The 14,443-nt window shown below is 41.9% G+C and overlaps 1 protein-coding gene across 1 annotated transcript in view; it reads left to right on the plus strand.

Annotated features, from left to right (window-relative positions):
- pav (kinesin family member pavarotti) overlaps positions 1-14,443 on the plus strand; it is a 170,702-nt gene that overhangs the window by 54,799 nt on the left and 101,460 nt on the right. Inside the window, exons 7-8 of the mRNA XM_080281640.1 lie at positions 5,938-6,037; positions 9,295-9,393. Of these exons, the coding sequence (XP_080137766.1) occupies positions 5,938-6,037; positions 9,295-9,393 (199 nt within the window). The remainder of the gene's footprint in view (positions 1-5,937; positions 6,038-9,294; positions 9,394-14,443) is intronic.

Genomic DNA, 14,443 nt, shown 5'->3' on the forward strand with positions numbered 1-14,443 from the left:
TACACACCCTTTTCCCTTCCTAAATCCCCCTTGTTCTTCTCCAACTAGCTCCTCTGTCATATGCCTAACCCTATCAGTGAGTATTCTACCATATATTTTACCAGTCACGCCAAGAAGGCAAATACCCCTATGGTTACCACATACTTCTCTCTCCCCATTTCCTTTGTATAAAGGAACAATTATACCTGATTTCCAGTCCTCTGGAACCCTTCCTTCTTCCCAAGCCAATCTACACAACTTCCATATCCATTCCACAACAATCTCACTCCCATACCTCAGCATTTCACCACACACTCCATCAATTCCTGGGGCCTTTCCCAACTTGATCTTCTTCATTGCTTCCACTACTTCCGCCCTACTGATCTCTTCCTTCCTCCTCTCATCTCTTCTTCTCCCAGCCATACCCCAACCACTTATACTCGCACTGCTTTCACTCTCTACATTCAACAGATCCTCAAAGTGCTCCTTCCATCTCCTCAATTTCTCTCTGTTCTCCACCAGCAATCTATTATTCCTCTCTTTCACTCCCCTACTATATCCCCTTTCACACTGCCTTACTTTCTTTACCTCCTTCCAAAACAATTTCTTACTCTCCCTCTATTTCACACTGAGATTCCTCCCAAACTCTTCATCCACTTTCTTCTTGCTCTCCTTCATGTGTAAGGGTAAATGGGCATCTAAGTGAATGGTTCACAAATCAGTGTGGGCATGCAACAAGGTTGTGTGATGTCCCCATCGTTGTTCAATATATATATATTTATGGGATGATGAGAGAAGTAAAAACACGAGTAATGGAGAGAGGAATGGCATTGGTAATGACTGGTGATGGATGGAATATCTCAAATTTGATGATGCAATACTACTTGTAAATACAGGACAAGAACTTGGTAGACTAGTGCAGAGTTTTGCTTATGTCAGTAGAAAAGAGTAAAGTGATGGTTATTGAGAGAGAAGGTGACTCCCAGTGCGATGTTACACTGAATGGAGAGAGACTGGAATTGGTGAGAGGGTTCAAATACCTGGGCACAGTGATAGAAAAGAGAGGAATCTGTGCAAAAGAAGTGGAAAGTAGAGTGACACAAGGAAGGAAAGTAGCTGGTGCAATGAAGGCCTTGATAAGAAACAGAGGGTTGAGTGTTGCAGCTGCACGAGGCTTACATGAAGAAATGTTAGTACCAACTTTAACATATGGATGTGAGCCTGTGGTGTGGCATGAAAATGAAAAGTCAAGAGTGAGAGCAGTGGAGATGGGACTGCTAAGGAATATATGTGGAGTACAGAGAGTGGATAGGATATGAAATAATGTAATTTGTGAACGATGCGGATTGAGGAAGTCTGTGGACACCAGAATCGAAGAGAGTGTACGGAGATGATATGGTCACGTGGAGAGAATGGATAACAATAGAGTGGTGAAAAAGGTCAGTCTGAGTGAATTTGCAGGAGGGAGGTGAGGTAGGCCAAGGAGAAGGTGGAGGGATATGGTGGATGAGTGTGTGAGGAAGAGAGGTATGGAAGTTGGTGTGGCTAGGGGACTGACAAGAGATCGAGCTGGCAGGATGAATGTTGTGAGGAGAGGTGCATGATCACGGATTTGGCACCCTTTTTTAATGTGACAGTGTCCAGATTGAGTCTATCGGATACTTTTATATGAAGCTACAGAACTTGGTGAATGTTTTTGGTGTATCAAATAGAGCCAGGATTCCCGGGGCTTGAATGATGAGTGAATGAAAGCATGGCCCATTGGACTGGGCGAACTTGGGCTGTCTAAACATAGTCACTCCTCACCCTGCCTTAGGGTGGGAAAGGAGGCCCAGATGATGATGATGATGATTTATTTATTTTTTTTTATTTTTATTTTTTATTTTTTTTCATGGGGGAGGGGGGGGGGCAGACCAGGAAACCTAATGCCACAGTTGTCAGGTTAAAGATATTTGAATCCCAAACTATTCATTGCCTCTAACTGGAATTGATTTCACTTCCTATTGAACACAAGTACCACTGAACCACCACCTCCCCCATCTGTTTGCTAGCAGTAGTTCCCATGATTGATTTTCCTGTATATAGCTTTGATGTTTTGATTATTAGATATTGAAAACTGACCCTGATAAGATTAGGATAACTTTACTTGTAGATGTATAATGTAAAAGTGAATTTTGAAGGCTTGAATAATGAATGAATGGATTTGACCTGTTTCTGTGGTAACTGTTGACTATTTCTTTAACCTTAATACTACCCCCCTGGGGGTAAGGTTTTTTTTTTCAAAAATACTCCCCCAGTATTCCTGCTTGTTGTAATAGGTGACTAAAAGGGTTGGCGGAGGGTTAGTGCCTCTCCCAGGAAAACAACTAACTAAAAAGACAAACAATAAGCCTCGCATAAGGACTGACCAAAAGATGACGACCAAGGACCGGACAAAGGACATGGTTATCGGAACTTGGAATGTAAGGGGAGCGAATGATGAGGTGAAAGAGAGAGAGATTGTCCAGGTGCATGAGGGTGCGAAAGTTGATGTGTGTGTGGAATAACTGAAACGAAATGGAGAGGTGAGAGTGTGAGAGAATGGGAGTATGGATGGGGTATATATGCAGGAGTAGGTGAGAATGAGAGAGCAAAAGAAGGAGTATGTATAGTTGTGAGTAAAAGATGGAAGAAGAGCATAAGAGAGTATGGATCAGTTGGGTCAAGGATTGTGTGGGTAAGATTGAAAGTTGGAATACAAATGTGGGCGATTGTGTGTGTGTACGGGCCAACGCAAGATCGTGCAAGCAGAGTGAGAGAAGAGTTCTGAACAAATGTGGAAGTGTGCATGGAAAAGTTTGGAAGGAATGAGAGAGTGTTTTTGATCGGTGATATGAATGGTAAAGTAGGGAATGCGAAGGTAGATGGAATAGTTGGTGAGTGGGATGTGCCTGCTGAGATAGATGAGAATGGCAGTGTGTTAGTGGACATTTGTGCTGGGAGGGGTTGGTGATAGCCAATACCCTCTTCAGGCACAAGATGATCCACAGGTATACATGGCGAGTGTTGAGAAGGGTGGGTGGTGAAATGAATGAAAGGCAGGCAATGATTGATTATGTGTGTGTGGATGAAAGGATGCGAAAATGTGTAATGGATGCAAGAGCTTATAGAGGTTGGGAGAGTGGACTTTCTGACCACTACTTGGTGGTGGCCAGAATAAAGGTCCAATTAGGATGGAGAAATAGAAGAAGGGAGGGACGGGAAGAAGGAGTATTTGTAAGGGGAGTGGAAAGGTTTCAAGAGAATGAGAAAAAGGCAGAGTATAAGAGAGAAGTGGAGGAACGATTGGGCAAATATGAATTGGAGCAGATGGGGGACGTGGAAGGTGTGTGCAGGATATTTACAGAAGAAATATATGCAGCATGTGATGTGGTGTGTGGGATGAAGAGAAGACAGAGGGGTGTGAAAGGAACAGCTTGGTGGAATGAAGAGGTAAGACAGGCTGTGGCACAAAAGAAGAAAGCATACAATAAATGGATGAGAAATAGGGGCGTGGAAGATGTTGAGAGGCGGAACAGAAAGTTATATGTAGAAAGAAAGGGAGAGGTGAAAAGATCAGTAAGAGAGAGTAAGAAGAGAGCGGATGAGGAATTTGGACGGAACTTGAGTGTAAAGTGGAGGGACTGTAAGAAAATGTTCTGAAAAGAGGTAAAAAGAGTAAGACAGGGTGGAAGTGAAGGTAGCAGGGGAGCGAAAGATAAAAATGGTAGATTACTAGTGCAGAAGGGAGAAAAAGTGAGCAGATGGAGAGAACACTTTAAGGAATTGTTGAACATAGAGGATATAAGTGGCTGGGGAATGGCTGGGAGGAGGAGGGAGGTGAGAAGACAGGAAGAAATCAGTAGGATAGAAGTTGTGGAAGCAATGAAGAAAGTTCAATTGGGGAAAGCCCCAGGAATTGATGGAGTGTGTGGTGAAATGCTGAAGTATGGGGGAGAGATAGTATTAGAATGGATGTGGAAAATGTGCAGATTAGCCTGGGAGGAAGGTAGAGTCCCGGAGGATTGGATGTCAGGTATAATTATTCCCTTGTACAAAGGAAAAGGGGAAAAAGAAGTGTGTGGTAATCAAAGGGGCACCTGTCTTCTTAGTATAATAGGAAAAGTGTATGGTAGGGTACTTATTGACAGAGTTAGAGAAAGAACAGAGGAATTAGTTGGAGAAGAACAGGGAGGCTTTAGGAAGGGAAGAGGTTGTGTAGATCAGATATTCATTCTTAGATCTTTAGTGGAAAAGCTTCTAGAGAAGGGAAAGATGTTGTATGCGGCTTTCATGGATTTGGAGAAAGCATATGACAGGGTGGATAGACAAGGATTGTGGAAAGTATTAAGAATTTATGGAGTAGATGGGAAGTTGTTGAATGCTGTGAAGAGTATGTATGATGGTGCTAAGGCTGCAGTGCGTGTGGATGGTAAACTGAGTGAATTTTTCTCTTTGAAGGTTGGGTTGAAACAGGGATATGTCATGTCTCCATGGTTGTTCAATCTGTACATGGGTGGGGTAATAAAAGAGGTACGAGGTAGGGTAGTGGATGTTGGAGTTGCCCTGGTGAGAGAGGGTAGTGTTTGGAAACTCCCTGTACTGTTGTTTGCTGATGATACTGTGTTGTTGATTGAAGACGAAGGAGAGCTGCAAGGCTTGGTGGATGAGTTTGGGAGAGTGTTTAAGAAACCGAATCTAAAGGTGAATGTAGGGAAGAGTAAAGTGATGGTCTTTGAGAGAGGTGAGGTCAATGAATGTACAGCGAGGTTGGATGGTGAGGAATTGGAAAATGTGAGTACGTTTAAGTACTTGGGTAGTGTGATGAGTAAGGATGGAGGTTTGGAGGGTGACGTGCTTGAAAGGGTACAGCAGGGAAGAAAGGTTGCTGATTCCTTGAAAGCAGTGATAAGAAGCAGGGAAGTGAGCATGGAAGTGAAAAAGTTACTACTTGATAGTATTGTGATACGAACTCTAACATATGGAAGTGAAGCTTGGACGTTGTTGGAAGGACACAAGTCAAGAGTGAGAGCAGTGGAAATGAGTTATTTAAAAGGAGCCTGTGGAGTCACATGGAGAGACAGGCTGACAAATGAGAATATAAAGGAGCGTTGTGGTGTGGATGTGGATGTGATAGGAAGCGTTAGGAGGAATACACTGAGGTGGTTTGGCCATGTGGAGAGGATGAAGGGTGAAAGACTGACATAGAGAGTGTATGTGAGTGAGGTGGAGGGGGGAAGAGGGAGGGGGAGGCCAAGGATGAGATGGAGGGATGGGGTGGAGAGGTATATGAGAGAGGGGGGGTGTGAGTTGGGATCGGGGCAGTGAAATGGCGGGGGACAGGGCGACGTGGAGGTGATTTGTTTGTGGCCACCCCAAACGGGATTGAGGCGTCTGGCAATAGATAGATAGATAGACTATCTTCTTTTTCTCCTGTCAGGATCCTACACATTTAATTATATGGGGATATTGGGTCAGGATGATGATAACAGATTTTTCACTATTGGCAGCAAGAACTAACATTTTCTTCTGTAGCTGTAAAATCTTGGCTTCATCAAACTTGTCAACATCTACAGTGTATTTTACTCCACAATGAATTTTTCTTATTAGATGACCTTAAATTTGTTGTGAATATGTTGTACTTAGATAAAATTACCATGATGATTGTTCAGTACAAGATTTATTAGGATATTATAAAATTTCCAAGGTAATTTTTTCAGTACAAGATTAATTAGGCTGTCACGATAAATTTCCTTGGTGATTGTTCAGTAGAAGATCAGTTAGGTTGTCAAAATGAAATTTCCATGGTGATTGTTCAGTAATTAGGTTGTATAGATAAAATTTGAAAGGCTGTTGTTCAGTACATAAACAATTTGGATGTGCAGGTAAAATTTTCCATAGTTATTGTTCAGTACAAGATTAATTTGATTGTCTCAACAGGGGCTTGCAGACCAAGATCATCCGTGAGGATGCACAACACAACATGTATGTCCACTCCTGTACAGAGGTTGAAGTTAAGAGTCCAGAGGATGCTTTAGAGGTGATTTACTTCCCTCTTTTTATTGCTCACATATTTATTTATTACAGCCCTAGGGTGGGAAAGGAGGTCCGGATGATGATGATTTAGGCTAAATGATTTGCTGCAAAATTTTTTGCATCTATCATATTCCAATATATTATCCATTTTACTCTTGTTTTAATCTTGTATGCCTGCATACTTCTCTCTCACTTCTCTAGGTAGACTTCATTAAAGCATCTTCCATGCCTCGTTTTTTTCTTCCAGGGCTGCCCCTATAAACTGTTAAGATGTACATTATCTTTCATCTTAGCTTCTTTTTTCACAATTTTCTTAGCACATAGTTTTCAGCTGCAAATGACATACCCTTTGGGGGAACGCAGTAGCTCAGTCATAGGGTGTCTGGCCTTTAATCGTGAGGTTGCGCGTTCGCGCCCCACCTGATGGCTGCTGTGCAGAGAGAGATAGCGCTCTCCTGTCACCCTAGCAGGGCTATATGATCTAATAAGGTCCAGCTCGGGGATTTGTTGTGTGAAGTTGTCCAACACTTCCCTTTTTATTTTATATATGACATACCCTTCTTCATGACCTTCTGTACTTCCTCTTTGTCTTTCTCTTCCTGTACTTCCACACTCAAGTTCTCTTCCGTTTGCCCCAGTTATAACCTATATGTTTCAGCAAATTTTATATTTTCTCCAGGTTGTCTGCCTTTAGTATCTCTTCCAGTACTGGTTCTTCTCTCCTTTCCTGTCTCTCTATTTATTGCCAGATGGCTTAATTCCATACAGGATGGTCACAGACAACTTGCCTTCACCTCACCCTGTCCTCTACCATATGGCAACCCTCCCTCTGACTCACACACCTCTTTCTCATGTATCTCTCCACTCTATCCCTCCATCTCATCCTTGGTCTCCCCCTTCACCTCACTCATATACACTCCTGTGGTCCGACTCGTATTCACACTAGGTAGAGAAGGAGCAGCACTATTGTATGCAGTCCCACCATCAGATGGTCCCCGGGACAATTAAATAAACATTTGTTATGCATGATAATAATGTATGAATGATGCAAAATTGTCCAAGGTGTGAATTGTTTTGATGGAGAATCGATGTTTTGACAGGGAATTCTCTTGACGGGGAATGCAATCGATGATGCAGTCAGGATAGCCTTTTCAACAGCCCCTCTTTACATCATTTCTGTAACTGTTCTGGATGCTGAGCTCCTTTATTTTCTTCTGTCTTATTTTCCAACATTTACAGTAAACCCTCGACATAACAAATTAATTGAGGGGAGGGGTGGGTCGTTATATCCTAAAGTTCGCTATATCCGATGGTCATTATTAACTGAGGGATTACCGACCAAAGGTTGCTATATCCGTGGAGTCGTTCAGTCCTATGTGTGCAACTACAACTTACTCTATGAAGTTTCACATGGAAAATTCAGTGGTTTATGTAGTTATACAGCACACGTACAGTAAATACCATCCCGTATGAAGTTGTACATATAAATACAATGCCTATAATGTAATGTAGTACTGTTACAGTACACTTACCATACCAGGGAATTTTGGGTCGCGATCTTCCACCACATACACCAACCAAAGGTCGTTATATCCGGCGGAAGTTTGCTCTGGAAATGGTGGGTCGTTACATCCGAAGTTCACTATAAAAGTGTTCGTTATATGAAGGGTTTGCTGTATTCAGAAATTCTTTTGTATTTTCAAAGTGTTTTCCCTTGAACAGCCAGAATGTAAACACATGATTTATCAATCGAAGGTGCAGTCGGGATAGCCTGTTCAAAGGCCCCACTTTATGCCCTTGAAGTTTCTGTTCTGGTTGCTGAGCTCCTTCATTTTCTTCATTCTTATTTTCCAACATTTATTTAGAAATTCCTTTGTATCTTCAAAGTGTTTTCCCTTGAACAACCCTAATGTAAACACATGATTTATCGATTGATGATGCAATCTGGATAGCCTTTTCAAGGGCCTCTTTTTATGTTGTTTTAGCAACTGTTCTGGTTGCTGAGCTCCTTTATTTTATCCTTTTCTTTTCCAACATTTATTTAGAAATTCCTTTGTATTTTCAAAGCATTTTTCCTTGAACAGCCTGAATGTAAACACATGATTTATCGATGTCATAGTTTTCATCAGAGCTTGAAATATTTACTCTCTAAGGTTTTCATAATTATTAATATTTATTTAAAATAATTATAACGTATTCCTTGATAGGTTAGATGACAGTTCAGTGGTCAAACACAAAATATTCTTTGTTGAGTCTCCCAGTTGACCACGCTGTTTTGTACCTTGTCTGATGGGCGAGAATCTGTACCCCAGCTGACAGTGTTCACTCCACCAGTGACTAAAACACATTAATCTAAGTCTAAAAACAGTTTATAAATCAACTTAAACACAAAATTTAAGTCTAAAACATCATCAAGATCGGTAAAAAAATAAAATAAAAACCCATCGCAAAACCAGGGGTAAGCTTACGATAGGCAGAGTAGGGTGGTATTTCTTACCCCATCACTATTCCGGGGTATTGCATCTAGGGGTATTGTAAATCGAGGTTTGCCTGTTCTGTATATATAAAACAGCCGTGTTTGTTTGTTGGGTTGTCCTTCAATCACACCTAAACCAAGGGACAAAGACCCCCAGACCCATATATATTCTGAATCAGGGTGACCCAAGGATAGTTTTTTTGGGGTCAAAATTCAGATTGGGTCATTTGAGGTCACCGGTAAAGTGTTTGCCTTTTTTAACGCGGGGTACACCTGCAGCCCAATTTTTGGAATGGAGACTCACGTGACCTCCAGTTTGGACTTAGGTTTTGTGAGGTTGACCTTGGAGGTCATTAGAGGTCACCAGTCGGCGGTCATTTAAGGTTACCGGTAATACACGCTCGAACGACTGGACCCAGCAGCCCAATTTTTGGCATGGAGACTCACATGACCTCCAGTTTAGACATAGGCTATGTGAGGTTGACCTCCAAGGTCATGAGAGGTCACTGGTCGGAGGTCATTTGAGATCACTTGTAATAGTAAACAAGTGCGCACAAATACTGTGAGTTAGTCTGCAAAAGCTGAAATATAAAGTTCCTGGACCTTTCATAATCCCTCTTCAAAAGCTTAAGAGGTACATGGTCTTTCTGGGGTAGAAGGAAAGATTGAACTAGAACAAATAGGATTAGAGTGTTCGCCTTTTTGGCCCGGGCATTGCCGGGTAGCCCTGCTAGTTATAGATATAATCATTCACTGGTGGTTTAAAGTTTATATTTCGTTACCAGGTACTGTATCGAGGCCAAAAGCGACGTAAGATTGCCTACACTCGCCTCAACTGTGAATCCTCTCGATCTCACTCAGTCTACACCATCAGGGTTGTACAGGTAAGACTTTTTTTTTTTTTTTTTAATGGAAGCCTTTAGCTTAATAGCTCTGAAATGCCTGTCACAAATCATTGTATTTGCTAGGAGCTTTAGTGTATTGTACATAGAAATGCAATAAGATCTGTTTTTTTGCAGGTTGATATATATACTGTATATATATATATATTTTTTTTATAACATTAGGTGCTTCTTAATTGATATGGAGATATTGAGAGAGAAAAAAAAATTGGGCTAAGTTAAATTCCATCCCTAGGGAACATACCAGTAAGTACTGATACTGCATATGGGAGGCATCTTTAACAAGAAGAAAAACTTAACTGAAACATAGCTCTCAGTATGTTCATTTAAAACTTGAGTGTCAAATTTGATACCCCTGTCAGACCGGCTAACTATTGATATAGTGATTTTGGTTATGGCAGTTTTTGTTATCACTGTGAGATGAAAATTTGCAGATAGGCCATTTTCCAGCTCAAAAACATCATTATTGAACACCTGAGCTGGTTTCTACTGACAGTGATGGTTTAGTGTGTGTGGTTTCTGATGGCTGTAAGGGATTCAAAGATGAGTTCTTACTCGAGGAGCTAATCTCATGTGAACCACCAACTCTCCACCCTCTAGACTTGAAACCCCATACCTCAAACGCTTCGCAGGTCTCTCTGTGGTACATGTTTCTTCCTTACTGTGGCCTTTTCATCGCTGTCTATTAACTAAATGATGCCTGTGTGTGTTTTTGATACTTAAACAGCATGTGTATCTAGTGGGTCTAAATTGTCTCAGATTTTGGCTGTGCACTTGGGATGCCTGGTATCATTTAGGATAAATCCTATAGGTTCTGTGCTTTTATTATCATGCACCATGTTCGGTAACAGTTATGTGCGATAAACAAGGGATTACTGTATATTCTCTGTCATTTTGTTAGTCTAGTGAAGCATGATAAGAAATATGATAATTGTTTAGTGAAAAAATTTTCTCTAACTTTCCTTATTACCTTAAATTATTGTAAAACTGTTTTATATAGTCCAGAGCCACATGATTATGGAGTTACAAGCAATTCTTATTAATCCCATCATTTTGAGGACATACTACTTTTTTTTATAATACTTTGGCTGAAGCTAGATAATTTTATTCACTTGCAGAAGGGCCATTCTGACTGAAATTATATAACTCCTTGAAGCACATTATGTGAAATTTATGCCTGTGTGGTGGAGCTGATAATTCTGAAAACTTTAATAACAAATGAATCGATGTGTGGAGTATTTTACTGGACATTCAGTTCATAGTCCTTCAGTTTTTCCATTTTCCATCTGCTTCTGAATCCTGCCAACCCCATACACAAGATGCTGTACAACAAATGCAAGAACTCAGCACTCAAATAAACAATAAAATATCAGAACAGCAAACACTATCCTGGAAAAATTACCTCCAAACACTTGACCACAAAACATACACCAGCAAACTCTACAAAACACTAAACAGCATCACACTTTCCAACAGCAACACCACACAATCACACGCTGCCATCACAACAACAGACACCATACCCTCAAACAAACAAGCAAACACTCTCATCAATCACTTTTCACAAGTCAGCCATCTAAACCCCCATCCCGAAGACCGACGTATCCCACAGACCCAGACTACGCTCCTTTCACTTATAACCAGATGAAGCACATCATTAACAACCTCAAGCACTTATCTGCCTCTGGACCAGACAACATAAGCAACATTCACCTTAAACACCTTGGACCACAAGGCATACAAGCACTCACCAACATATCAAACTACAGCTACTCACACAACATAATACGCAGCATCTGGAAGCATTGCATCATTATCACTATCCCTAAACCCAACAAAGACTCCACGTTATCCTCCTCACACCGACCCATCACACTCCTCTGCACCCCCTCTGAAGTCACTGAATGACTGGTACTACAACTAGTCACACCTCACATTCCCCTAGCCCAGTCACAACATGGGTTTAGGCCACTACACTCCACAAACACCCTTCGTACAGACCTTACACAGAGAGTTTTCGATGGGATGAATTTAGCTAGGCCACCACACAGAACATTCCTAATCACACTAGACATTAGCAAAGCTTTTGATGCCATCCCACACCACAACCTCACAAACAAAATACTGAACACAAACATGCACAATAACACAAAAAGATGGCTGGCAAACTACTTAGCAGGCAGATGTGCACACGTAACATTTGCTAGTCAGTGTTCTATATCAGAAACTTCACAAACGGCGTCCCCCAAGGATCTGTTTTGTCCCCTACACTCTTTAACCTATACATGCACGACATACCCGCACCCCACACACCACAGATACACATAGCTTCCTATGCAGATATAACAGTTGCATATACGCACCAAAACGCAGACACAGCTACACACATCATTCAACCTTACCTCAACACACTACATGAATGGTTCACCACAAACGGGCCCAAAATAGCCCCAGCCAAATCTACAGTGACCCTTCTCACAAACTGGACAGCAGAACACAGTCACATCCCACACCTCACCATAAACAACACTCCCCTACCACACACACACACACAAAATCCTTGGTGTAACATACAATACATCAGTGTCATTTAAACAACACATTACAAACATTAAAAATAAAATAACACCAAGACTCAGTGCTTTGAGGTCACTTGCCCATACAACATTTGGACACAACAAAGAAACCACCATCACAGTATACAAACAATACATATGTTCATTGATGAATTATGCAAGCCCTGCCTGGGCTTCTAACCTGACCAAAGCACACTACAACACTCTGCAGACCATACAGAACAAGGCCCTAAAAATAATCACAGGCTGCACAGCTGCTACACCCACAGACCACCTACATCAAGAAACCAAAGTCCTCAAAGTCAAGGATCACCTAGTCATGAGAGGCACCCAGTTTCTTGCTGCAGTCTCCACAAACCCACAACATCCACTATATTACATGGCAGCACATCCACCCACACCAAGGAACATCAAAACAACACCCGGCACACGGTGCAATACACAAATACTGTCATCTCTCCCCTCTCGCCCACCTCAGACCAGCTTCCAGAAGCATATCCACACCCAGTTCACTCGCCGCTCCATTCAGTCACTTAAAGACTAACACAGCTGCATGCATGGCCTCCTGACATCCACCCTTCTGAACCCTGTCTCCCTCGTGAGGACAGGGTCCACCTGGCCAGGCTGAGATGTGGGCACCATCCAGCCCTCTTAAGCTACCAGAAGAGGCTGGATGACTCAGTCACTGATGCCTGTCCAGGATGCAGCACAGCACCCCATATTATTAAGCACATTATGGAAGACTGCATTGCACACAATCACTTACTCCAACAACACAACATACACTCTTTGAGAGCTCTGTGGGAAAGCCCGGTCTCGGCCATGGCCTTCCTAAGTGATTCGGGGTTGTTCGGCCAGACTGCCTAGGGAACAACTACTACTACTACTAATTAAAATTAGAGTTATGACAGTACTAGAGAGGGACACCTCACAGTGGCACCAGTGTGACCTACTCCACTGTCTGGTTATACAAAAGTTCACTTTATTAGGCTTGGCTCAGGGCATTGCTCAGCGCTGTTAAATTATCAGCCTAGATATGAGTTCAGTGGAACCACATATGACATGTACTGCTGGTAGAATAGGCCCATACAACATAACACACAACAGAGCACTGAACAGCCTATGCTATACTGTGATACAGACACAACATCAACAGTGTAGGGAACCTGTGGGATAACCCCAGAGTGGTGGATACATCTTTGGTTGATGGGGTCTGCTTAGTTGGGTGGACCAGGGTTAAGGAACAACAACAAGAGTAATAAGAAAACATTGAGAGCACATACCTCCACCAGTGTCTTTGAAAGTTGGGTTTACTGTTATAGTTCCTCTTTCCCACCAGCTGAATACATTTACAGTCTGACATAGTCATTTCATTCTGTGGTCTTAATCTGCCCTGTTGCACAGTTTCAGAAAGTGCATACTTCTGCCAACACCTAAAATGTATTATTTCTTACATTCAGATTGGATCCACCTCAGAATCTAATGAACTCTTTCATAACCCACTGTCCACCTTAGTTCATTGAAATCTGACCATTTTCAGAGGTATCTTGTACACAGACATAGGTGACTGATAGCAGACCCTTCTCTGTATTCTCCTACTTTCTCTGTACTCACTTCAAAGCCAAAGGTGGCTATTGCATATATGTACACAACATTTCATGCTCTTGTGTTCCTAAACTTGAATCTTGTGAATTCTCTACTCTCTGGCTTCAGCTATTGTGCCATTCTCTGACAAAATGTAGCTTTCTGTGCTGTGCATTTATCCCATAATTCTACTGACTGAAAAATTCTTTTGACTTTCTTACGTCTAAGATGGAACACATCCTACCAGTTTCTTCATTCTCTGGAGTCTCCATTCTAGGCAATTTCAGTGTTCACTATCACCACCTTTGGCTCTCTTCTCCTTTCTCTGATCCACTTGGTGATCAAGCTTGCATCTGTTCTATCCTTAATGACTTAGAGCAGCTTATGCAGCACCCTCCCCATATCCCTGACCGCCTTGGGGAATGTTCCAACATACTTGACCTTTTCCTTACAGTTAATCCTTCTGCTTATGTGTTAATCTTTTCACTCCATTGGGCTTCTTTGATCACAACCATCTTAACCTGTCTTATCGCTCTAGTAAGACCTGTGGACCCAAGACACTGTGGCTAGGGCACTTTGGAGCTGCTGATTGGATGGCCTTCAGGCAGAACTTCTTTGACTTTCCCTGAAATGATTATTGCTTCCATGACCGAGAGCCATCTGGGTGTGCCTCGTGCATTATGGAGGTTATTCTCTCAGGCATGGAAGCATACATTTCTTTCTCTAATCCTGTGACTGATGCAAAAGAATCCTTGGCTTAATCATGCTTGTTCTAATGCTTTTCACAACAAGGAGAAGCCCTACTAAAGGTACTGGAGCCAATCCACCACTGAATCTCATCTCGTATGTTTCTGCCCGGAATTGTGCTAAAT

Source organism: Coenobita brevimanus, chromosome 90 (genome assembly GCF_032717465.1).
Source record: "Coenobita brevimanus isolate Jiangsu-jjx chromosome 90, ASM3271746v2, whole genome shotgun sequence".
NCBI classification, from domain to species: Eukaryota; Metazoa; Arthropoda; class Malacostraca; order Decapoda; family Coenobitidae; genus Coenobita; species Coenobita brevimanus.